General features: G+C 45.2%; 1 protein-coding gene across 1 annotated transcript in view; it reads left to right on the top strand.

Annotated features, from left to right (window-relative positions):
- Positions 1–23,778, top strand: part of si:cabz01090165.1 (uncharacterized protein LOC100333421 homolog) — a 32,541-nt gene extending 8,763 nt beyond the window's left edge. Inside the window, exon 2 of the mRNA XM_060922855.1 lies at positions 23,195–23,778. Coding sequence (XP_060778838.1) covers positions 23,195–23,747 — 553 coding nt within the window. The 3' untranslated portion in view covers positions 23,748–23,778. The remainder of the gene's footprint in view (positions 1–23,194) is intronic.
- Positions 23,779–24,338: the final 560 nt, after the last annotated feature.

Consider the following 24,338-nt stretch of genomic DNA (forward strand, 5'->3'; position numbering starts at 1 on the left):
ACAAACAAACAAACCCGACCTGCATTTACCTGCATTTAGATTCATACATGTAACTTGTATTGTGTGTTTAAGTTACCGGTATAAGATTATTTAATTTGCTTCAGAATGTGATTGTCTCAGTTCATCTGATTATTTAATTAGCCTTTTATGGTTTATCAGTGAAAATGCATGCACGTACATGTATGTTGCATAAGTTATAACACCTATCCTGTTTTAATGAGAGTCAACCCACAATCAATGAAGTCAAATCAGTCTTAGTTGAGCAAGTCAGTAACAGCATTTCTTACTTTCACCATAAATTTTTATTTATATGACTTTGGTCTATAGCTGTCAAAGGCCTCAACCTTAAAACGGTTACCGCTGTGACGTCACGCATTCAGGGCTGGCTGGCTCAGCGGGGCAGCTCAAATGCCAACTTTGCAGTCGATTTTAACTCTCAAAAATATATATTTTTTATTCCCATTTATGCAGCATACAAGAGTCAAGGATGGAGATACTATCCACTCAGAAATGTATTTAAAAATAAAGGTTCGGCGTATCTCCTTTAAGTAGTGTGGTTGAAGAGTAGTGAATGAGCGACAGCTGAGTTCAATAACCCAGTGACAGAGGGCGCTGTGCTCTTTGGGCATTGTAGTCCTGAGTATCCATGTTTGTAGTTTGGCTAGTGCTAATGCCTTCACTGACAGTAATAATTTTACACCATCGGAAATAAGGTATTGTATAATGTAACAGTGAGTCTTAGGATCTGGTTATATATCTTAAGTCAGTTTTAAATATAACTTTTCGCAGGTAAGTAAAGGTCGACAAGACATATCTTTCTTCACAAGTAAAATATACCGTAAAATATCAAATAATAGCCCGGGCGATTATTTGTCTCAATCACGTAAGAGACCCGGCGCGTATTAGAGACTAGGCGGCTATTTGGAACAGGCGATTAATTCCTTCTTCACAAACACCTTCCCCAAAATCTACCTCAAAACGGGGAAAAAAATCATTCTCAGATAGGCCTACTTTTAACCAGTATAACTTACAGTTTGTTTAGAGTTAGATTACAGATAGCACGGTGCCGACTTCGGGGAATTTTGAAGACGCAGAATGCATCTTCGCATGGCACAGTCGGGGTGGATAAAGGATAAATCACACACCTTTTCCTGTTAATGACTAGTTAAGCGCATGCTTTACAAAATAATCAAGAAACCACACCATTGTCTGTGCGCAGCACTGTGATTTAATTACTCTGCAAAGTTATGGTCACTTGCTATCACCCTCACCCATGCAGCCTCCACCCTTTGCGCTTCGCGATGTCTGTCAATCTGAAATTGCATGGAGGGCGCGACGTTGAAGCAACATAATTAGGGTGCGAAGTGTCAAACCAAAGGGTTTTTTCTTATGCTGAAAAATAAGTGACCTGCAGTGGCTACATACTGTCATCTTGCATCACGTTTCTCTCCAAGACGTCTCCCTATTTGGCCGATATGAGCCTATTCCCCGAGTGAGTTGGTACGGTGGCTCGACCCCGTAGAAAACTTAAAGTTCAGATGAAAGTTAGTTGAATAGGTTACTGACTTGTAGGCCTACATGTTGCCTGCCTGACGCGTGCTTCTGCCCAACTTGCACGACAGATTACTTGTTGAAAAGGCCCCTTGGATTAGATTGGCCGCGAGCAGACTGAAATGCATGTTAGAACGCTCTCACCTTTTTTGTAAAGCATCTTCCAGATCCGAATGGGTAAGGGCAAGTGAAATGGTATAAGGTCTTTAATAAAACTCAGTGTGTGCTTTGACGCATGCATTCGGCAATTTAGGTCGTTTAACAGAAGCAGCAGTCCAACCTTGGAAACCCGCAGTCCTCAATGTCACCACACACGCTGGCTTTCGTTGGGTATACCCAAAGGGGTGGCTAAGACATCTGTCAAAAGTTACGGAGTTGCATTCCTCAAGAAATATTACGGTAGACCAAGATTATAACATTGAAATGGCATGTTTATTATCACATAACAAAATGTTGTAAACAGTATTATAGAAATAATTTCATTCATTCATTCATTCATTCATTCATTCATTCATATTGTTTCGGTAGAAAACTATGCAATGCAAAATCGTTTAAACACCAGAAAACCAGAAAAGTGCTGGGCCTCAAGATTCTAGATAGAACGTTCGGACGCTTTTTTTTTTTTTTTAGACCCCGGCGAGTATTCGGAACCGGCCTTTGTTTGTCACAACACACGTGTACACCCGGCCGTTAAAGGGAACTCGGCGGTTAATTGGAACTCGGCTATTATTTGGTATTTTACGGTAATTATCATATAGAGTTTGTGATTATGGGCGGCACGGTGGTGTAGTGGTTAGCGTTGTCGCCTCACAGCAAGAAGGTCCGGGTTCGAGCCCCGTGGCCAGCGAGGGCCTTTCTGTGTGGAGTTTGCATGTTCTCCCCATGTCCGTGTGGGTTTCCTCCGGGTGCTCCGGTTTCCCCCACAGTCCAAAGACATGCAGGTTAGGTTAACTGGTGGCTCTAAATTGACCGTAGGTGTGAATGTGAGTGTGAATGGTTGTCTGTGTCTATGTGTCAGCCCTGTGATGACCTGGCGACTTGTCCAGGGTGTACCCCGCCTTTCGCCCGTAGTCAGCTGGGATAGGCTCCAGCTTGCCTGCAACCCTGTAGAACAGGATAAAGCGGCTAGAAATAATGAGATGAGATGAGATGAGATGAGATGAGTTTGTGATTATAAAGTTAATGGTTACTGGGTTGATAAACAGAGAATATATACTAAAAACACTGTATACAGCAGGACATGCATTACACCAATAAATGTGATCTAATGGTTCACCATATTGGTAAATTTTCATTTGGATGGTGCATTTAGCTTATTGTTCCTTTCCAGTATACCATAATAGCTCATCAAACTGTAATGACTTTTCTTCAGAAATAGCTTTCTAAAGTTGATATTCTTCTATTAGATTAATAAATTGATTCTCCATTGAGCTTGCAGCAGAATAGGCCTGTTGTTGGCTTTCTGCTGCTTTTTCCTCTATTTAGTTGAGACAGAACCATCAGAATCGATGCAAATGACCTTAAATGAAGGCCGACTGCACGGCGACACAACTATATGATGAAAGAGCATTTGCAAAGGAGTCATCCAGCAGATATGCTTCTATATAAGAATGAAAGGAGTGTTCCCAGTGGAACTATGAGATGTGGGTTTGTATGAGGACAATCATGAAGCTTGAGGAGTCTTATCATTTACATACAGATGAAAGAGCACATTAAAAGCAACTACTGATAAAATCTGCAAAGTGAAAAAGGATGACTTCTCTGTTTTGGTCTGCACAGCTCCTTATTCTTAAACCACACGCTGTGGAAGGAAGAAAAACACAAGCTGTAAATTAACTGTTTATCCTCACCAGTTACAACCAGCCATGATTTACACTGCCTTCAGAAACTTGTGTGCTTTGTTTTCTCAGTTATTAAGAAAGAAACTAATAGCTTCATCTGTCTCTCATAGCCTTAAGGTCATTTCCAGGTGTTTTGAATTCAAAATACTTGAGTTGCCATGAAAAGTGGCGACACTGATTTTTTTTCCCCCTTTTCAGATATTCAACGCTGGTCCTTTTACCAGTGTCTCCAGTGATTCCTCATGGAAAGGGTCTGTAAAAGAATAAGTAATATTTGCCATGTCTCCATGGACAGATTAAGAGCATGGAAAATACACATCAAAAGCAAAATTTTGTTAATTAGAAGAAGAAGAAGAAGAAGAAGAAGAAGAAGAAGAAGAAGAAGAAAGGGAACCATTTGGTTTTTGATGATAACAAAAAAAGAAATAAAAATGTCTTTCAGAATCAATTAAATATATACTCACCTGCCACTTTATTAGGAACACCCACACACCTGCTGTTTTATGCTGTTATCTAATCAGCCAATCCCTTGACAGCAGCACAATGCATCAAATCATGCAGATACCAATCGCGAGCTTCAGTTCATGTTCACTTCAAACATCAGAATGGGAAAAACAGTGATATCAAAGTGTGACTTTCACCGTGGCATGGGTGTTGGTGCCAGATGGACTGGTTTATGTATTTCAGAAACTGCTGATCTCCTGAGGTTTTCACATACAACAGTCTCTAAAGTTTATACAGAATGGTGTGGGGAAAAAAAATATATTGAGTTGAATGAGTGACAGTCCTGTGGGTGGAAACAAACGCCTTGTTGATCAGAGAGATCAGAGAAAAATGTCCATATTGGTTCAAGCTGCCAGGAAGGATATTGCTGGGTTTCAGTCACGTGACTTTTCCTAGCAGATTTACTGGAAGTGAAATAGCTGGTGGTCTAAATGGCTGCCGTAGTGCAAACAACTAGCTATAACTTATCAGTGTATGCTTGTAATCTAGAAGCCACTGCTCGCTTTAGATATATTCAGAAGATTGCTATGTGCAATGGAATCGACCCCTACAGTCTGGGAAAGAAGGATTTGTCATACGATCTCAAAAACTACCCTTCAGTCAAGCTCCCCAACATCTCGAACTGTCTGGTGTTGTAGACGTCCTTCTACACCTCAAAACAGATGAAAGTGTGGAAGAGTATGGAGGCTTACAACTTTTTTGTATGAGGCTGGGTAAAGGACCTCTGTATCAAGTCTCTGCCGAATGAATCCTGTATTGTTTTTGCCCGTGTAAGTGTGGTTTTTTTTAAGCTTTTCATTCGCGTCTTTATAACAAAGCGCTGCAAGTTGAAGTGTAAACAAATAACAGTTCGCTTGATTCTCACTTGTCTTGGCTCTTATCTCTCAGGTAAATCATTCACAAAGATCATCGGAAACCCCTTTAAAGACCTGGATCTTAGTTAAACAAGATGGAGAAGTGATCACAGCGCATTGTAACTGTATGGCTGGGTAAGAATTTTGTTGCGACCTTCATGCATATGGACTTTGTGAGGAGTGAGGAGTAAACAAAGAAACAGCTGGGGACTTTAGTGCTTCATGACTAAAAAACAAAAGTACCGTAAAATAATGACACATAGCAAGAAAAGTACTTGGAAAACACTAAGGACATAGCTGAGAGGGATATACAAACCTTTCACGAAGTGACCACTGCAAACTCGAGCATGCTTCGACTTGGCACCCTTCGATTTCAGTGAGAGGTTCAAAAGCCACCTTTCTCGATGTCTTTTTGTGAAATCCTGCATTTGTTCACCCTTTTTTATAGTTCATGGGGAACCCTGAAAAAACTTATCAGTTTCACCATTTGATCGATTCAAACAACCTAAAACAACACAAGCGTAAGGCATTTTTCATGCAAGCAATGCACCTTCTCCATACAAAAGCTTTGTCAACTGAGCTTTGGTAGACCACCCGCTAAAGTTTTGAATAACTAATGAGGTGGATGTGACATCACATGAAACCCAGCAATAGTAACTCATAGCAACTCTTTACAACCGTGGTGAGCAGAAAAGCATCTCAGCATGCAACAGCAGAAGACCACATGGGGTTCCACTCCTGCCAACTAAGAATATGAATCTTAGAATCAAGAACAAGCTCCTATTAAAGTGGCTGGTGAGTGTATATGTACCAGGCTCCATCTTGGTACATGCTGAGAGAATAACTGAACTTGATATGGTGGTTGAGATAAGGAATTTAGGAAAGTAACTGGAGAGGAATACAGTTGGGTTCATAAAATGTGACCTGTTCAAAGAATGGAAAGTTGAAGCAAGAATGCAGATAAAGACTGGGATGTTGGAATCCAGAACTTGAAAAGCTGGCGAGTCAGATAGAAGCAAGGGAGGAGAAGATTGGTGAGGTTATAGAGGATAAAGTAAGGACAGGTGGCAAAGTATAATCTAGATGCCGCTAATCCATAAAATCTTTCTTCCGTACCGAAGACTGGAAGACAGATTCTGAGTGATGGTTCCAGGAAGCGTTTGAAGGCAGAGGTAAATGTCAGGGACCCTGTGGATACATGAGCCACATGATAGAGTTGTGTGTCGATGGAGGATTAGAGCTGTCTGGGTTGAAGAGGAACAGCGCTGGCTGAAGTATGAAGGTGAGAAATGACAAAGTTGGCAGAAGGGAAGTTTGAGGTCACGATGATTAGGTGGGCTTGTCAGGAAATGCAACAATCAGTTGTCAACTGTCAACATTTAAAAGCCTCCCACCATTAATTTTTCTCCATCTTCTTCCCTTATGTGCTGTGAACAGGTAATTAAATGGCACTACTTCTAGCACATGTTGATAGAGCATCACATTTCTGACATATACCAAAAGTAGGCTCTACCTGACCCCCCCGCCTTAAACCCCCTCTTGACACATTTGGTGACAGATCAGTGGCAGGCTGAACACCTTGGTATCTGAAAAGGAGGGAAGAATAACTTATATGTCCATCAAATGCTATGCAAAAGCTGCTACAGCCATCACACTGAAGGTTTAGTGTGTCACCTCATTAGAGTGTGACCTTGGGAGAACAAGACAGTTTGAAGAACCTGGGCTAGATTTAAACTCTGTTTAGTCCAATATGCACACTTGCAAACCCCAAAGAATCATAATGTGTAATCCTGCCAAGTGGCTGGGGAATGTGTGGAATTAATAGTGCAGTAAACAGTAAAAATCATAAACACGGTACATTTTTGATGTAGTCCTTTTACAAAGTGCTTCTATAATGTCCCTCGTGGAAACCATGAAATGCTTCCAAATGGATAAAATTTTCATTATTGATCTGCTGCTGAAAGAGTCTGAATGCATGTGTACTGACTGTTGTAGGGGAGGCTGCCATAGTACCCACAATTCCCTGCTTCACTTTATGGCCCATCTTCTCCCCTTTCACTGTTACAGCATTGAACACACCAATCCCTGTACTCAATGCCATGTTCTATCTCCGCCCATTCTTCTGACTCCTTGTAATGGTACTGGATACAGAGATGATACCGGATACCAAATACAGTGACAACTGTGCTTTAAAACCTGTGGCGGAATCGAAATTCGGTCTCTCTGGCGTTATCCCCACGCATGAAAGAGACGTCGTTGCATCTGTGCTACAGAAGAACAAAGGACAAAGAATGAGCTGTTGATACCGGACCTTTAGCCAAAGTTCAATGTATTTGATCTTCACACAGTTGCAATAATAACTGAACCGGTTAGTTACTGCAGCCCACGCAGTATTCTAAAGAAAAAAGGCGACCGGATCCCTTTTCCCTTTCGCAATGTTGACGAACTACAAGCAAGATTCCTTCCAGATCATCGGACGACCGACGGGACACCGAAGATCTTCAGCTGACAAGCTGTAAAAGCAAAAGGAACAGGACTGTTTTCTTCCTGGACCTGCGCTCCGCGCTGTCTTCAGATAACAGATGGCGCACTTTCAGTCGCCAAGCAAGAGCGATCTCAAGTAAGGCTGGCATCTGGGCAATTGTTAGTCTTAGCTGTGGCTAGTTAATGCTAAGAGTGTTGTTTATTTGAATTTATTCATGGTTTAAATGTACACATTTTGATTCACATGAAAGTCGGTCTTAGACCGCGTGTTATTTGATTTGCTTTGTTTACTATTGGTATTAGTTAGATCGTGCATGCATTCTCTCTCTCTCTCTCTTTCTCTTTTTTTAACTCCCTCCATCGCACTACACCCCTCAACATTGAGATTTCAGGAGTAGCTAAGGGTTGAGTAGAAGTTTGGGTTTAAGACCTAGCTGGGACTAGTCTTAAGCTACAGATCCCTTTGTTACTCTCCCGCACGCACCGCCTCGTTCCCTCACTCTCCTCCTCCTTGTCATGTGCCTGCACGCACTCTCTCCCTAGCTCCTCCTCATCTCGTTAGTGTGCAGCCGTGCAGACGCACACACACGCCTACACTCTCACACACACATACTCACACACACAGACACACAAACACATGATTTCCCTCTCACATTTTAACATTCACTCGCCCCTACACTGAACACATGCATATAGCCCATTACTTCTAATCACCATTAGTGCCTTAGTTATCATCATATTCACTGCTGATTTCTTACTCTGTTTACTGCTGGTTATTATTCTACTTACTACTGACTATTGCTTTATACACTACTGATTATTACTTGTATACGTTGTATCACCATTTATATTGAATTATTCCTTGGCTGCTATTGTTGCTATATCTGATCAGTATTAGTTTACTAATTCATGTCAGCTATTTCAATAAATGGTACCTTTGGAGTAAACTGTGTCCTGTCTATTGCTACAACATTCATGGAGTGCCAACCTCTGCCAAACAAGTATTCTAATTGCCTTCGCTCATTTGGTTGTTATATGAATGTTATAGATCTAGAGTAAACATATTACATTAAAGCTACAATACTCCCTAAAACTATAGCAACATCACCACTAAGTTATTCCATTGATTATAATAGTTTAGCTATAAACTATTAGACACTTGAATTAATGATTAATTAATTTATGAGACTGATCCCTTTTTACATGAGACTGATTCGATAAGCCTATTGCACCTACACTGTTCAAACAAACCATTTAAACCATTGTCTAATTAGCAAGTGTTGGATTCAACACTTTGTTGTAGGCCTATTTTTTTTTTTAAATCCCAATATTTTTGGTCTGTTTTTCTCTTTAAAAACTGAAATGATAAAGTACCATTTTAAAAATAGCCTTAATGAAGCTGTAGCTCATACCCACTGTTATTGTGTGTGAGTTTGAAATCCAATCAATTTTGTGGGAGGAGTAGCGATTTTTGTGAAATTGCATATGACCCCTGTGTAGCCACATCCATGGTAGGTGGCACCACCTGGTGAACAACTCTTGTTGGAATATGTCTTTAGAGTCTTCTGGGTGAGTTTCAGTGAAAACATCCTCGCAGTTTATGAACAGTAGTGTTTGGTGTGACAAGTCACCCAAAATTTTCAAACACCCATAAAATTATAAATATGATGGGTGGCACCACCGTCTTGACAACTTTTATATTTAGCAACCTGGGGAAAGTTCCACATGAGTTTGATCAAAATCTGATCACTCCTGTAGGAGGAGTAGCAATTTTCGTGAAATTGCACATGACCCCCCTGTAGCCTCATCCATGGTAGGTGGTGCCACCTGGTGAACAACTCTTGTTGGAATATGTCTTTAGAGTCTTCTGGGTGAGTTTAAGTGAAAACATCCCAGCAGTTTACAAAGAGTAGCGTTTCATGTGATGAGTCACAAAAAATTTCAGATGCCCATAAAATTGTAAATATGACAGGTGGTGCCACCATCCTGACAATTTTTATGCACACCCACCTGGAGAACATTGGATGTGAGTTTGATTGAAATCTGATCAATTCTGTAGGAGGAGAACCAATTTTTGTAAAGTGTGTAGAGATGACTGACGGACGACGAATGGATAGCATCAGTTCACTCTGGCCTACGCCCAGATGTGCAAAAAATAATTTTAGTGCATCATACTGATGTTAACTATCCATCCATCAATTATCTGTAGCTGCTTTTCCTGTTCTACAGGGTTGCAGACAAGCTGGAGCCTATCCCTGCTGACTATGGGTGAGAGGCGGGGTACACCCTGGACAAGTCACCAGGTCATCGCAGGGCTGACACACAGACACAAAACCATTCACACTCACGGTCAATTTAGAGCCACCAATCAGCCTAACCTGTATGCCTTTGGACTGTGGGGTAAACCCACACAGACACAGGGAGAGCATGCAAACTCCACACAGAAAGGCCCTTGTCGGCCTCTTGGCTCGAACCCAGGACCTTCTTACTGTGAAGTGACAGTGCTAACCACTACACCACCATGCCACCCCGAAGTTGAACATACAATGCTCAATTTTATTTCACACTGATGAACTCAAAATATTCTTTGTTTAACTTGACAGAAAGCAAGGGCGCCTAGTCAGTCCGTCTTTCAACTGGGAAAATCAAGTCAAGATGAATGCACTGGCTGAAACATTACCAATATGAGATGAAGGAAGGTGGGTGTGGCTTTCAGGGGGTGTCAGTTAATACTAGAGAGTTCAAAGCGCCACTGCCAATCATTCCGGATTCATATGTTAATTGACTCATCTCCTGTTTTTACTGGGGGAAAAACATGAAGACTGTCTTCATGGACTTGTGGTGGATTTTGAGTGATAACTGGTACCAGCATACATCGATGAGTAAAACACCATCAGCAATATTTCCACAATTACTTTATTGTACACAAACAAATTTAAATATAATTTGTTTCAACAGAATATGTTTCAAGTGCATTTTCTGCTTTGCCAAGGAACCAATTAATTGCTCTGACTATATATATATATATATATATATATATATATATATACACAGTAGTTAATCTCATCTCATCTCATTATCTCTAGCCGCTTTATCCTTCTACAGGGTCGCAGGCAAGCTGGAGCCTATCCCAGCTGACTACGGGCGAAAGGCGGGGTACACCCTGGACAAGTCGCCAGGTCATCACAGGGCTAACACATAGACACAGACAACCATTCACACTCACATTCACACCTACGGTCAATTTAGAGTCACCCGTTAACCTAACCTGCATGTCTTTGGACTGTGGGGGAAACCGGAGCACCCGGAGGAAACCCACGCGGACACGGGGAGAACATGCAAACTCCATACAGAAAGGCCCTCGCCGGCCCCGGGGCTCGACCCCAGGACCTTCTTGCTGTGAGGCGACAGCGCTAACCACTACACCACCGTGCCGCCACAGTAGTTAATGTTGCAGAAAAAATTAAATGTCACATATGAAGTCTTTGACTAAAGTGATGACATTTCCCTTTGCCAATTCCACTTCCTTTTTATTGACTGTATGTGACTCTTAAGGGTATGTGTCTCTGTTACATAAACTGCTCTAGTGGGCACTTTAAATGATGATGCATGTCAAATGTGACTGAAATATGTGATATGCGATCTTGCTTGCTCCAGCCATTAAACAGAAGTACCTTCTGTGTGTGTGATTACCTTCCCTGTCAAGTCAAGCCTACACACGGGGGGGGGACAAGCTGGCCTTCATCGTATCAGACCAGTACACCAGGTCGTGCGGCTGTGACTCTGATAAATAGAAATAAAGCACTGGTGGTAAAGGCTTGACAGAAACTGTCCCTCTCTCTGAATAATGCATGACTCAGACAGCCTGAGAGTAACATGCTCCAGAGCTCACATTATATTTACATGCAGACACAGTACACTGAATTGTGCTATAATGTGGAGGTCAAAATTAATTTGAGCACACGTTGTAGGGTCAGTTGTTTACCTGTGTGTAGTAAGTTGAGCGGGTGGGTGGAGCACAGAAGTACGGCAGGCCAGAACTGAGTTTCACAAAAACTCTTTATTTGCAGCTTTTCAGCTTTTTAACAAACTTCCAGTCACATAGACACGCACACACACACACACATCAGTCATCTGGTTGGGGAGAGATCCCCCTTCCTCTGCTCTCTCTCTCCTTATATAGGGCGTGGTCACTGGGGAAGACACACAAACACAGATTAACCAACATCAGGTGCAGTGATTCTGCCACTTACCTTCTCTGACTCCGCCCTCTGGTCACAGACCAATGCTTGACCACACCCCCACTGCCACATACCCCCACTGCCCGACTCAGGCCGGGCAGCCGTCTGGCCTGCAGCCGACTCCCCCCCCCCTTGATGGGAGAGGAGGTCCACCACGATCATCTGCGCCCCCGGCCTGTGTACCACCTTGAAATTAAAGGGGCTAGAGTGCCAGATACCAATGGGTGATCTGCGCATTGGCATCCTTCATGCGGTGGAGCCACTGGAGGGGCGTGTGGTCCGAACAGAGGGTGAAATGGCGCCCCAGGAGGTAGTAGCGGAGGGCGAGGACCACCCACTTGATTGCCAGGCACTCCTTCTCGATGGTGCTGTAGCACCCCTCACGCACCGACAGCTTCCTGCTTATGTACAGCACGGGGCGGTGTAACAGTGTAACAGTGGCCCCCCACACAGTGCAGCCTTCACCTCAGAGAAAGCCCTCTGGCATTGCTCCGTCCACTGAACCAGATCTGGTGCTCCCTTTTTAGTGAGATCAGTCAGCGGGTTGGTGACGTCCGAATAATTAGGTATAAACCTATGATAGTAGCCAGCCAGCCCCAGGAACTGTCTCACCCCCTTTTTGGTCTTGGGCCTCAGGCAGGCCGCAATCGCTGCTGTCTTATTAATTTGGGGACACACCTGCCTATTGCCCAAGTGGAAGCCCAGATACCATACCTGCCCAATCGCACACTTCTTCGGGTTGGCTGTGAGACCCACTTGCCTCAGTGACCCAAGGACGGCCCTCAGGTGTTGCAGGTGCCGCGGCCAATCGTTACTATAAATTATGATATCGTCCAAGTATGCGGCCGCATAGATGGCATGGGGGCGGAGGACCCTGTCCATAAGCCGCTGGAACATAGCGGGTGCCCCAAACAACCCAAAAGGAAGTGTGACAAATTGGTGTAAGCCAAACGGTGTGGAAAAGGCCATTTTTTCTCAGGATAGTGGAGTCAAGGGGATCTGCCAATAACCCTTTGTCAAATCCAGTGTCGAATAAAAGCGAGCCGTGCCTAGTCGATCAAGCAGCTCGTCAATACGAGGCATTGGGTACGCATCGAATTTAGACACTGCATTGACTTTTCTATAGTCCACACAGAACCGGACCGACCCGTCAGCCTTGGGAACCAAGACCACCGGGCTGCTCCAGTCACTGTGGGACTCCTTGATGATGCCCATTTCGAGCATGGCCTTGAGTTCTTCCTGAACCACCTTTTTCTTGTGTTCGGGCAGCCTGTAAGGGTGGCTGTGCACTACCACCCCCGGGGGCGTCTCAATGTGGTGTTCTATCAGGCGGGTGCGACCGGGCAGGGGCGAGAACACATCTGAAAATTCGGTCTGCAACTGGGCAACCTCCGTGAGTTGGGTCGGGGAGAGGTGGTCTCCACAGGGGACTGGAGAGGTACGCGATGCCAATGTTCCCTTTGGGACCTCCGGCCCCAGCTCCGCCTTCTCTGGAACCACCGACACCAATGCCATGGGGACCTCCTCATTCCAGAGTTTGATCAGATTGAGGTGGTAAATCTGTAGCGCCCCGCCCCTGTCCATCTGCCTCAACTCATAGTCAACATCCCCGACTTGCCGTGTGACCTCGAAGGGTCCTTGCCACCTGGCAATCAATTTGGAGGTCGACGTGGGCAACAGTACGAGTACTTTATCTCCCGGTGCGAACTCTCTGAGGCACGTACCCCTGTCATACAGGCGGATTTGCCGTTCTTGGGCCTGCCGCAAATTCTCCTGGGTTAGGTGAGTGAGTGTGTGGAGTTTTGCATGCAGGTCAATAACGTATTAAATTTCATTTTTGCTCGGTGAAGGTCCCTCCTCCCAATTTTCCTGCAGTACATCTAGGATGCTGCGCGGCTTACGCTCATATAATAATTCAAATGGGGAGAACCCCGTGGAGGCTTGTGGGACCTCTCGCACTGCGAATAACAGGGGTTTGAGCCATTTATCCCAATTGCGTGCGTCCTCGCTTACAAATTTTTTAATTATATTCTTAAGGGTGCGGTTGAACCGTTCAACTAAACCGTCCGTTTGTGGGTGATAAACGCTGGTGCGGATTGGCTTAATTCCCAGTAACCCATACAGTTCACACAGTGTGCGTGACATAAACGAAGTGCCTTGATCAGTCAGAATCTCTTTGGGGATTCCGACTCGGGAGATGACATGGAAGAGTGCTTCCGCAATACTACGTGCTGAGATATTGCGAAGAGGCACTGCTTCCGGGTATCGCGTTGCATAGTCCACCAGAACTAAAATAAAGTGATATCCTCGTGTTGACCGATCTAATGGCCCGACGAGATCCATCCCAATTCTTTCGAATGGGGTCTCAATTAATGGCAGAGGGCACAAAGGCACTTTTGGAATGGCCGCTGGATTTATTAACTGGCATTCGCGGCATGCCGTACACCACCTACGGACATCGCCGCAAATCCCTGGCCAATAGAATCGGGCCATTATTTGGGCTAGTGTCTTATCCTGCCCTACCATAAGTGTCCAGCCATGGGATTAAAGTGAGCCGCCTGGAATCGGGCCATTATTCGGGCTAGTGTCTTATCCTGCCCTACCGTAAGTGTCCAGCCATGGGATTAAAGTGAGCCGCTTAGTCTGAGTGTCCTGTGTCACTCAGTATAACCTATCTTTTATAATGGAGAAATAGGGGAAAGACGGGATGGCATTTGGCTGGAGCGTTTGATCATCGATTACTCTCACTTGGTCAAACGCATGCCGCAGAGTCTCGTCTTGTGACTGCTCTAATGGAAAATCTGTGAGGGATTCCCCAAGAGAGGGAGGAGGAGCCGGCAGCTCCTCACTCTGACGTGGAGATGACGTAGACGGCTCTGTGACAGCTGCTCCCGCCAATACCACACCGGTACCTCCCCCTGCTGAATTATGGCAGGACCCACTCTTCACTAAATGTGCCATTAACTCCCGAAATCCTGGCCAATCAGTCCCCAAAATTATCGAGTAGGTAAGGCAAGGGTTAACCGCCACCTTTACACTAAATTTCTCCCCTCGAAATAGAATGTGGACCAACACTAAAGGGTAGTTGTGAACATCCCCATGCACACACAACACCTTCACCAATTGTGCTCTCCCCAATGCCTCATCTTTCACCAGGCTTTGGTGGATTGAGGTCTGATTACAGCCAGAGTCCACCAAAGCCTGATACGTATCCCCTTGGACTCTCACCGGTATGCGATACGCTCCAGCCCGATCGAGGGTGGTTCCTGGTGCATCGGGGATCCGGACCACCATGCCCACCTCCATTGACGAGCACTGATGCTGGAGGTGCCCTGGTTCCCCGCAGTGCCAGCAAACCGGCCCGGGCTCTCTCTCTGCACCGGCACTCTGGGGCTCACTCACCTGAGGGGGGGAGAGACAGACATGGAAGCGGGAAACGGGAGGGCACTGCGGGTGTGGCAGGCCGGCTGGGGTGGAGTCGGCCCCCGCCTCCGTGGTGGGGGAACGGGGCGAGGATGAGACACAGGAGGGGGGTAGAGAGAGCTAGAGAGAGAGAAGGAGAGAGAGCGAGAAGGAGAGAGAGAGAGAAGAGGAGATCTGCGATCCTGCATTGGGAACAGCCACCAAATGATCCTCTGCCAACTCGATGGCCTGATCCAGCGACGCCGGGCGATGGCACTGGACCCACTCCACGGTTCTGTCGGGGAGTCGTGCGATGAACTGTTCCAGTACCACCCGATCGACAATTCCCTCGGCGTCGCGGTTGTCAGCCCTCAGCCACCGCCGGCAGGTGTCCCGGAGTTGCTGGCCAAATGCGAATGGCCAGCCGACCTCCTCTAGGCGTAGAGCACGGAAGTGCTGGCATTTTTGTTCAGGGGTGCGCCCCACATGCTGGAGGATGGCCTGGCGCAAGTCTGTGTAGACCAGCCAGCTGTCGGCGGGGAGCTGTAGCGCGGCCAGCTGCGCTTCGTAGCTCGCCCGTTAGCGCACCGTGCGCTGTTCCACTGGCCAACCCCAGGCCTCTGCTGCTTGCTCGAAGAGCACTAGGAAGGCCTTGGGGTCATCGTGCGGGCCCATCTTCGTTAGGACCCGCAGCAGTGGAGGCGGTGGACCCCACCGACGCGAGGAGGTGCCGGAACACCTGATGATCTTCCTGTTGCGCCGGCACCAGGGCCTCGAACCGTTGCTCTTGCTCCTTTCGGAGGGCGACTAGCGCCTGGTGCTGGCTCTGTTGGGCCGTGGCGAGGGCGTGGATCAGGTCCGCGAAGGGGGAGGACTCCATGGGGCTGTTCTCCTCTGTGTTCCGGGTCCCGGGTTTTGGCACCACTGTAGTAAGTTGAGCGGGTGGGTGGAGCACAGAAGTATGACAGGCCAGAACTGAGTTTCACAAAAACTCTTTATTTTCAGCTTTTCACCAAACTCCCAGTCACACAGACATGCACACACACATCAGTCGTCTGGTTGGGGAGATAGCCCCCTTCCTCTGCTCTTTCTCTCTCCTTATATAGGGCACAGTCACTGGGGAAGACACACAAACACAGATTAACCAACATCAGGTGCAGTGATTCTGCCACTTACCTTCCCTGACTCCGCCCTCCGGTCACAGACCGATGCTTGACCACGCCCCCGCTGCCACACTGTGATGGCTGGATATTAAACTTACCCATCCTCTACACATCCAAATTTATTCTACTCACATTCACTGGATATGAGAAATCGTGCACTCTGATTGGCTACTCTACTACTAGGCTATCAGCTCATATACCGTGAGTAGAGAAAAACAAAGTGGCGGAGTGTGTTGCCGAACCCAACTTGTCCAGGGTATACCCCGCCTCTCACCCATAGTTAGCTGGGATAGGCTCCAGCTCGCCCGTGACCCTCTAGGACAGGATAAGCGGCTACAGATACTGGATGGATGGATGTTGCCGAACCAACTGAGAATGAAAAAAACTCTACTCGAAAACAAAACCCCAAAAAATAATAAAGCAACAAAATATTGCATAAAAGTATTTGTTGGTAAGAACTTTTTTTTTCAAGAATTATTATTATAACATTTTTCACAAATTGTTAAGGTCATTTCGCCAGTTTGTTTACATTATTCATCTTTAAGCATTAAAATTTGTTGAATTTTTTTAGACTGGTTCAAAAGCTCAAAGAAATTTGAAAATTATATAACTGAAATGGCCAAGGGAGAATTAAATAAATGTCTAAAGCTATTCTGTACCTCACCATGACAGCAAGATGGCACTTTCTACAAAAGAAACAACACTAAAGTCAATTTGTGTAGCCATCGATAGTTTTTTAAGAAATCTGCCTTAGCAGAAATTATTTTGTCAGACATATTGTATCAAGGGGCGGCACGGTGGTGTAGTGGTTAGCGCTGTCGCCTCACAGCAAGAAGGTGCTGGGTTCGAGCCCCGGGGCCGGCGAGGGCCTTTCTGTGTGGAGTTTGCATGTTCTCCCCGTGTCCGCGTGGGTTTCCTCCGGGTGCTCCGGTTTCCCCCACAGTCCAAAGACATGCAGGTTAGGTTAACTGGTGACTCTAAATTGACCGTAGGTGTGAATGTGAGTGTGAATGGTTGTCTGTGTCTATGTGTCAGCCCTGTGATGACCTGGCGACTTGTCCAGGGTGTACCCCGCCTTTCGCCCGTAGTCAGCTGGGATAGGCTCCAGCTTGCCTGCGACCCTGTAGAAGGATAAAGCGGCTAGAGATAATGAGATGAGATGAGATGATATTGTATCAAGATTTTATTTATTGAATTTGCAAAAAAACAAAAATACAAATGCTCTGTTTCTCAAAATCCAGTGAATGTGGATAGAATAAAACAATTATTCCACTTAATCTTGTCGTACATGGCTTATAGCCAACTCAGTGCTATGCACTTTGTTGGCTATCAGCTCATGTACTGTATGACTCAATTTCATAGAATAACTGTTAAATATATTTGCCTTAAAAAAATGGTTCTATTTTATTTTGAACTGCATTCACTCTCATGAGCAATTAAAAGCCAGGCAACCATTCATTCATTCATTCATTCATTCATTTGTCTTCACTAAGCACTCGTCAGGGTCCCAGCTAATCAAGAACCTGTTTGAGGAACACTGGATGTGAGGCAGAAATACACCATGGTTGGGATCAGTGTTGTAGTCGAGTCACTAAACCTTGAGTCTGAGTCCAGTCTCGAGTCCCCTGTGTTCAGGTCCAAGTCATTAGAGAAAATTTCGAGTCAAGTCTGAGTGAAGTCCACTATTGAGCCAAGTCGAGTCCAAGAATAAGACTCCAACCGCACCATTTGACAGTGGCTGTTGCTGCCTTTATGTGAAACCGTCTCTGCTACTGTGTTGGACTAACATTACTGTTTGACTGCCCCATTTTAGTTAATAGGCTACAGATAAAAAGCTTGTTCATCGCTCAGCAAGCCCCGCCCACTATCAACAGGGCAAATAACATGAGAGAGGGTTAACACTAGCTAGTTCATCAGTCAGCCAGCAAGCCCCGCTATCAACAGAGCAATAAATATAGCGTGTCACTTCTCTGGGTGTAGTCTTGCCAAATGATGATTGAAGTTTGAGGTTGTCCCTGTCATCTCCTCGATAGTTCTTCTACATATGGAACACACAGCAGTGCATTTTTTTTCCCACTGCACGAGGAATCTGTATCAGCAAAGTAGACAATCCTAGGGGCATTCTCTCCAGGCATTTTATCGCCATTAACATTAGTTTGTTCCTGAACATGATGTATGAACAAGTGATTGTGCATTCTCTTGCATGAAATTATTATAAAAATTAATGTAGATATAAATATCTTACACCAAATTATTATGGCATGTTACAAAAAAAAGATAAAATATGAGTCCTCGTCTCCAGTTTATGAGTCCAAGTCTGAGTCATCAGTGCTCAAGTCCAAGTCAAGTCATGAGTCCTTAAAAGTAGGGCACGAGTCAGACTCAAGTCAGAGTCCTGGACTTGAGTACTACAAGCCTGGTTGGGATGTCAGTTAAACATAGTGTACTATGCACACTTCTGCACACCTCAGAGAAAATTCAGAGTAGACAATAATCCACCTCCAAGATTTTTTTAAGAGATGGAAGAAACCTACAAATGCACAAGGAGGACATCCAAAACTCAGCACAAACAGTAACCTGAACTCAGAATTGAACAGGGAACCCTGAATCTTTTCACGCTGCCAGCAGTTTTTGAAATGATTCTAGCTGCAGTGCTTCACTGCTAGCACCTAGCTCATGCAATAACCATGTACAAATACATTATCGTTTTCAGTGAAGTAAATGCCATACATTTATTTAACAACACTCAACAGTTTCGATCCTTATATGATCAAAACTGTTCATACATGATGTTCATTGTGATGATGCTTGCTCTACTGTTTAACAGTGGTGTTTGTACTGAAATGCCATAAAATCCAGTAGATAGCATTAAATAGTGACAAAACATAACCAATGTAGAAATACAATGCCTCACTATCACAATCCACTTTCACGGGTACTAATAATCCTCAAGGATGCACGTGTACACACAATTCTAATCGTTCTGGAAATATATCCAGACGTATAAATTGGTTGGAGATTTGCATATCATAGAAGAGTTGATTATTGTCCTTGGTGGAGGTCTGTGCCCTTGGAGTGCCCTTCTAGTTTTCACTGTCACTGTCTTCCTTTTCAGGAAACACAACCCAGGACAATTATGTCCTCTGTCAATTCAGGAAACATCCCATCTTGTACTAGCATTCAGGACATGATGCACATGTCTATCCATTATCCGTAATCACTTATCCTGTGCAGAATTGCGGGCAAGCTGGAGCCTATCCCAGCTGACTATGGGAGAGAGGCGGGGTACACCCTGATCAAGTCCACAGGGTGTACCCCGCCTTTCACCACACAGACAACATGCAAAGTCGACACAGAAGGGTCCCTGTCAGCCACTGGACTCAAACCCAGAACCTTCTTGCTCTGAGGCGACAATGCTAACCACTACACCAGCTTGCCACTACCTTGTTTTATGCATATTATTTTGGAAGGAATACGAAAAGGAAGGTTGTATTTGTTTGGATTATTTCAAATTTCAAAACGCTAGCTTAAGCAAACTTCTGCTGAATTCCCTGAACATTTAGTTGAACTTTGTTTCATTGTACAATTCAATACTAGATGTTAGTGCACCAAGTAAACCTACAATGTAAGAAAGGTTTATCCAGGTGTGTATTTTTAAGCTAGAAATCTCAACATTTTTCCCTCCATCTTAAAGGTCCCCTTGCATTGTTTTTTCATTAATTGTGCAGTGGTCTCTAGTATGAATAAATGTCCTGTGAGCCGGTTTTGGTGAAAAAAATACTGTGGTTCTCCTGTTTCAGGCTGTTCTAGTTTGGTGGAGGAGTGGGTGGCAGGAGAACAGGATTTCAGCTCTTAATCATTAATATTCATGACATGTAAACGTGTTACCTCTGATTGGCTAACAGCACTGTGATGCTACCTCCAGTGGGTCAGAACAAGCGGATGTGGGTGTCTTTGTAAAAACTGTATCGATTGGCTATTATGGTCTCGACATCAATGTTTTGACCAATAACAATGTAGATGTGGCAGCGGGGGTGTGGCCAAGCGTCGGTCTGTGAATAGAGGGCGGAGTCAGGGAAGGTAAGTGGCAGAATCACTGCACCTGATGGGAATTAACGTGTGTTTGTGCGTCTTCCCCAGTGACCACGCCCTATAAAAGGAGAGGGAGAGCAGAAGAAGGGAGCTCTCTCCCCAACCAGATTGCTTGTGTGTGTGTGTGCGTGTGTGACTGGGAGGGAGTCATTCATTCATTCATTCATTCATTTGTTTGTACATTCATTCATTCATTCATTCATTCATTTATTTAATTGAATACTCCCTGTGGCAGCGGCTCTCATCAAGGCACGAGGCATGGAGCGGAGCTCGCCTCGGGGGGTGTGAGGGGAATAATGTCCCCTGACTGGGAGCTGACTCGCCCTGGCAGTGCTGGTTCGTTTGGGAGAGGGCAGGGGTCGCTGGCTGCCAAGTCTGGGGAGGCTGGGACCTAGGGTTAGGTGAATTACATCCCGAGGCGCGGAGCTAGCCCACCCAGGGAGCACTCTTTCATTCGGGAGAGGGTAGAGGCTGCTGGCTGCCAAGTCTGGGGAGGCTGGGACCTCCCCTGCCCGAGTTATGAGCGTGCAAATTCAGGCTGGAGTCGCCGTTGAAACGAAACTGATGCGGAGCACCCCGCCGCGCCTTGGGGCGAATTACATCCTGTGGTGCGGAGCTAGCCTGCCCTGGCAGCACTGGTTCCTTCAGGAGGATGCAGAGGTCGCTGGCTGCCAAGTCTGGGGAGGCTGGGACCTCCCCTGCCTGAGTTAAGAGCGTGCAAAGTCGGGCTGGAGCCGCCGTTGAAACGAAACTGATGCAGAGCACCGCGCCTCGGGGCGAATTACGTCCCGAGGCGAGGAGCTAGCCCGCCCAGGGAGCACTCTTTCATTCGGGAGAGGGCAGAGGCCGCTGGCTGCCAAGTCTGGGGAGGCTGAGATCTCCCCTGCCCGAGTTACGAGCGTGCAAAGTCGGGCTGGAGCCACCATTAGAAACAAAACTGATGCGGAGCACTGCGCCGCGCCTCGGGGTGAATTACGTCTCTCTCCTCGCGCTTTCTTCCCGTGGGCGGTCGCAAGCCAAGGTGGGCGAGGCCATGAATACTAATTTTCGAAGTGACGTAACTTCGTATGGCTTTTTCTGATCCGCTCGTTTTTCCGACTATTTTCTTTCATAAGCTAATACAGGGAATGGGAGTAGAATTACATTTTCACATGCAGCATGCATATGCAACTCGGAGTGAACTATGGTATTTCAAAAATAGCCAGTATTAAACGTTTTTGGTGGAAGGGCACCTTTAATTATCTAATAAGAAAAAAAATAAAAGATTGGTAATTATTCAAATGTCACATATTCCCTATTTCTGTCAATCACTAAATTTAGTTTTTTTGTTTGTTTGTGGGGCGGCACAGTGGTGTAGTGGTTAGCACTGTCACCTCACCGCAAGAAGGTCCTGGGTTCGAGCCCAGTGGCCAGCAAGGGCCTTTCTGTGTGGAGTTTGCATGTTGTCTGTATGGGTTTCCTCCAGGTGCTCCAGTTTCCCCCAAAGACATGCAGGTTAGGTTAATTGGTTGCTCTAAATTGACTATAGGTGTGAATGGCTGTTTGTCTCTGTGTGTCAGCCCTGCGATGACCTGGTGACTTGCCTCTTGCCCATAGTCAGCTGGGATAGGCTCCAGCTTGCCTGCGACCCTGTAGAACAGAATAAGTGGCTACAGAGGATGGATGGATGTTTGTTTTTTGAATTGCCCTTAGGATTAGTTTTGCTTTGATTGTTACCCCCTCTCCATCACGCCTGTCCTGTCATGGTTCTGCTCCCTAACTGCTCCATTCAGCCCTTAGTCAGTTTTCTGTTTCTATCCCTGTTCCTTTATCTTGTTGCAAAGTCTAGGTCCTTCTGTTTCCTGGCCTTTGATTCTTATACAGCTTCTTGGCTTTGACTCTTACTCATAGTTTCATCACCACAAGCTTGCCTAGTGGTTAGTGTGTCTGCCTGTCGAGTGGGAGATTGTGAGTTCTACTCGCGGTCTTTGGTATGACCCAACCATCATAAAAATGTACCTACTGCTGTCTGGCAGTACTGCAATATAGATGCGAGTGGAGAGTCAAGCTCTTGCAGTTACCAAAGCCCTAGCCCCTCACTATAACCCTAGCTCTACAGGTGAGAGGCTGAGGGAAACAGAGAAATGGGCCTGGGATGGGAGACTGCCTGGGAAGACCAGGGCATGGTGTGGGAAGGACTTTAGACTTGGTGACTTTGGATTATTCTTGTTTACTGCCATCTGCCTATGATTTGAACCCCATTATGAACTATGCCAATGATTTTTGGATTTTCCCCAATAAACAACACATTAAATATATGTACTTGCATCCTGTCTATAAACATTCATTCCATCAACATTATTTGCATAATCTTTATTCCATTTGACTCCAACAGTTACTTTGCTCTACTACAAAATGTTGAGTTACTAGCAGTGTTTACTTCCTACACAACTGAACAAAAACAGATGACAAAACCTTTTATGTGGTTTACTGCATTTCCAAATAAAAAAGCCATAAACCACTGATATGTCTAAATAATACAAGTTCCTAGGATACCCCAGTAGGAGCTTCTTTTGAAATAACTGGATAGGGCATTAACAAGACAAAGTATGAGTAAAATCAGTGACTTGTCACTTAGCAGTATAAGCACAGGAAAAAATATAACTTTAGTTGTTTACAGTCTCATCATTGATGTCTCTTATTATAGTTATTCATGTTCAAGTACCAGCTGTGCTATTAGGGAAACAACAGTGTTCTTATTTTCTCTTTCATACTGCAATGTGGCCAATTAGGCATCGACTGGTCAAAACAATACCATGCTTTGATATGTTTTTCTCTAACTCATCACTGCGTTCATTTAGGAAGCATGATCAATACCGCCAGTGCTGCAGAGAGTCCAATAAATTGTGGCAGATGTAATTCAATTGAATTGATTGCTCTGTTTAACTATTTTTTTTTCTTTGCACACCATTACACCTCAGCTTTGCATTTAGCTTTCTATAATCAATCACATGGTTTTGTGCTTTGGTCTTGTTCTCATATCCTAATCTCTCCCCCCAATCTTTCAAATTTCTTTCTTTTAGGATGATTCCAGCCTCGTATAAACTGTTTCAGCTGAGTGACCTAGCCTCTGCGCGGGACTATGATCTCTGTGTCTTGGCTGTTTACGATGATGGAGTCACTGCACTCACAGCTACACGCCTCGTCGGCTGCGTGTCATTCAGCACCGAGCGTGAGTACCACCATTGCCGCTCGCTCCATGACCAGTTCCTGGGTGGCACCATGATCATCGTCATAGGAGGCATCATCGTGGCCTCTGTGCTCGTTTTCATCTTCATCCTGCTAATGAAGTACAAGCTGCACAGCCAGCACTACAAGCAAAAGGCAGAACACGTCAGCAATGTTTGCTCACAGACCAACGGCGGCCAGCAAGGAGCAACATCCAACCCTCCACCACCACGATCCTCCTCTTCTTCGGCTTCAGCAAGTAAACCATCCATCCTTCTCAGTCATGAGAGGCCAGAGAGTTATGGCGCCCAGGAGGGAGGCTATGGGGCACTCAAAGGCACCACAGTAGTGGACTTAAATCCAGAATACGGCAAGTCAGTCAAAGAAGAAGACTCGGTATCGCAATAACACAGGGTCAAATCCCACCCCCATCTTCTCCTCCTCCTTCCCATCTTCTGTTTTTTTTTTTTTTTCTGGTGCTGGCGTGTCTCTGCCTTACTGAGGAATTCCTCGTGTTCAAGGTAAGATGTGTTTCTGTGATTCAGCTTTAGCATCAGAGCAAAAGAAGCTCACAAGGTTTTCAGATTATATTTTCATTTCTTTAGTCATAGATCAAGGATGGGTTAAATATTGGTGTGCCATTAGTTATAACCAAACCTTGAGGTCAAATCATCAAAACATTACATTACATGACATTTAGCAGACATTCTTATTCAGAGCAATGTACAACGAGTGCAAAAGTCAGGTATGTGAAGTGCTGAACTTCTAGACAAGAAAGTTCTGGTGCCAACTGAACAAGTGACAGCAATACCTAGTGTAATATGCTGTTGAAATACTAATACTCAAACAGCCAAGGAAACAAACCAACCATATAAAAGTACAACTAAATAGAGAACTCAAAACATCTTACCCCAAGCTAGACCGTACACAGCCTGGGTTGGTCAAGACCGAAACGCAGTTACACAGTGGGCAGGGAAGCAGGGGAGAGGTGCAGTCTGA

This window comes from Neoarius graeffei, chromosome 6 (assembly GCF_027579695.1).
Source record: "Neoarius graeffei isolate fNeoGra1 chromosome 6, fNeoGra1.pri, whole genome shotgun sequence".
NCBI lineage: Eukaryota > Metazoa > Chordata > Actinopteri > Siluriformes > Ariidae > Neoarius > Neoarius graeffei.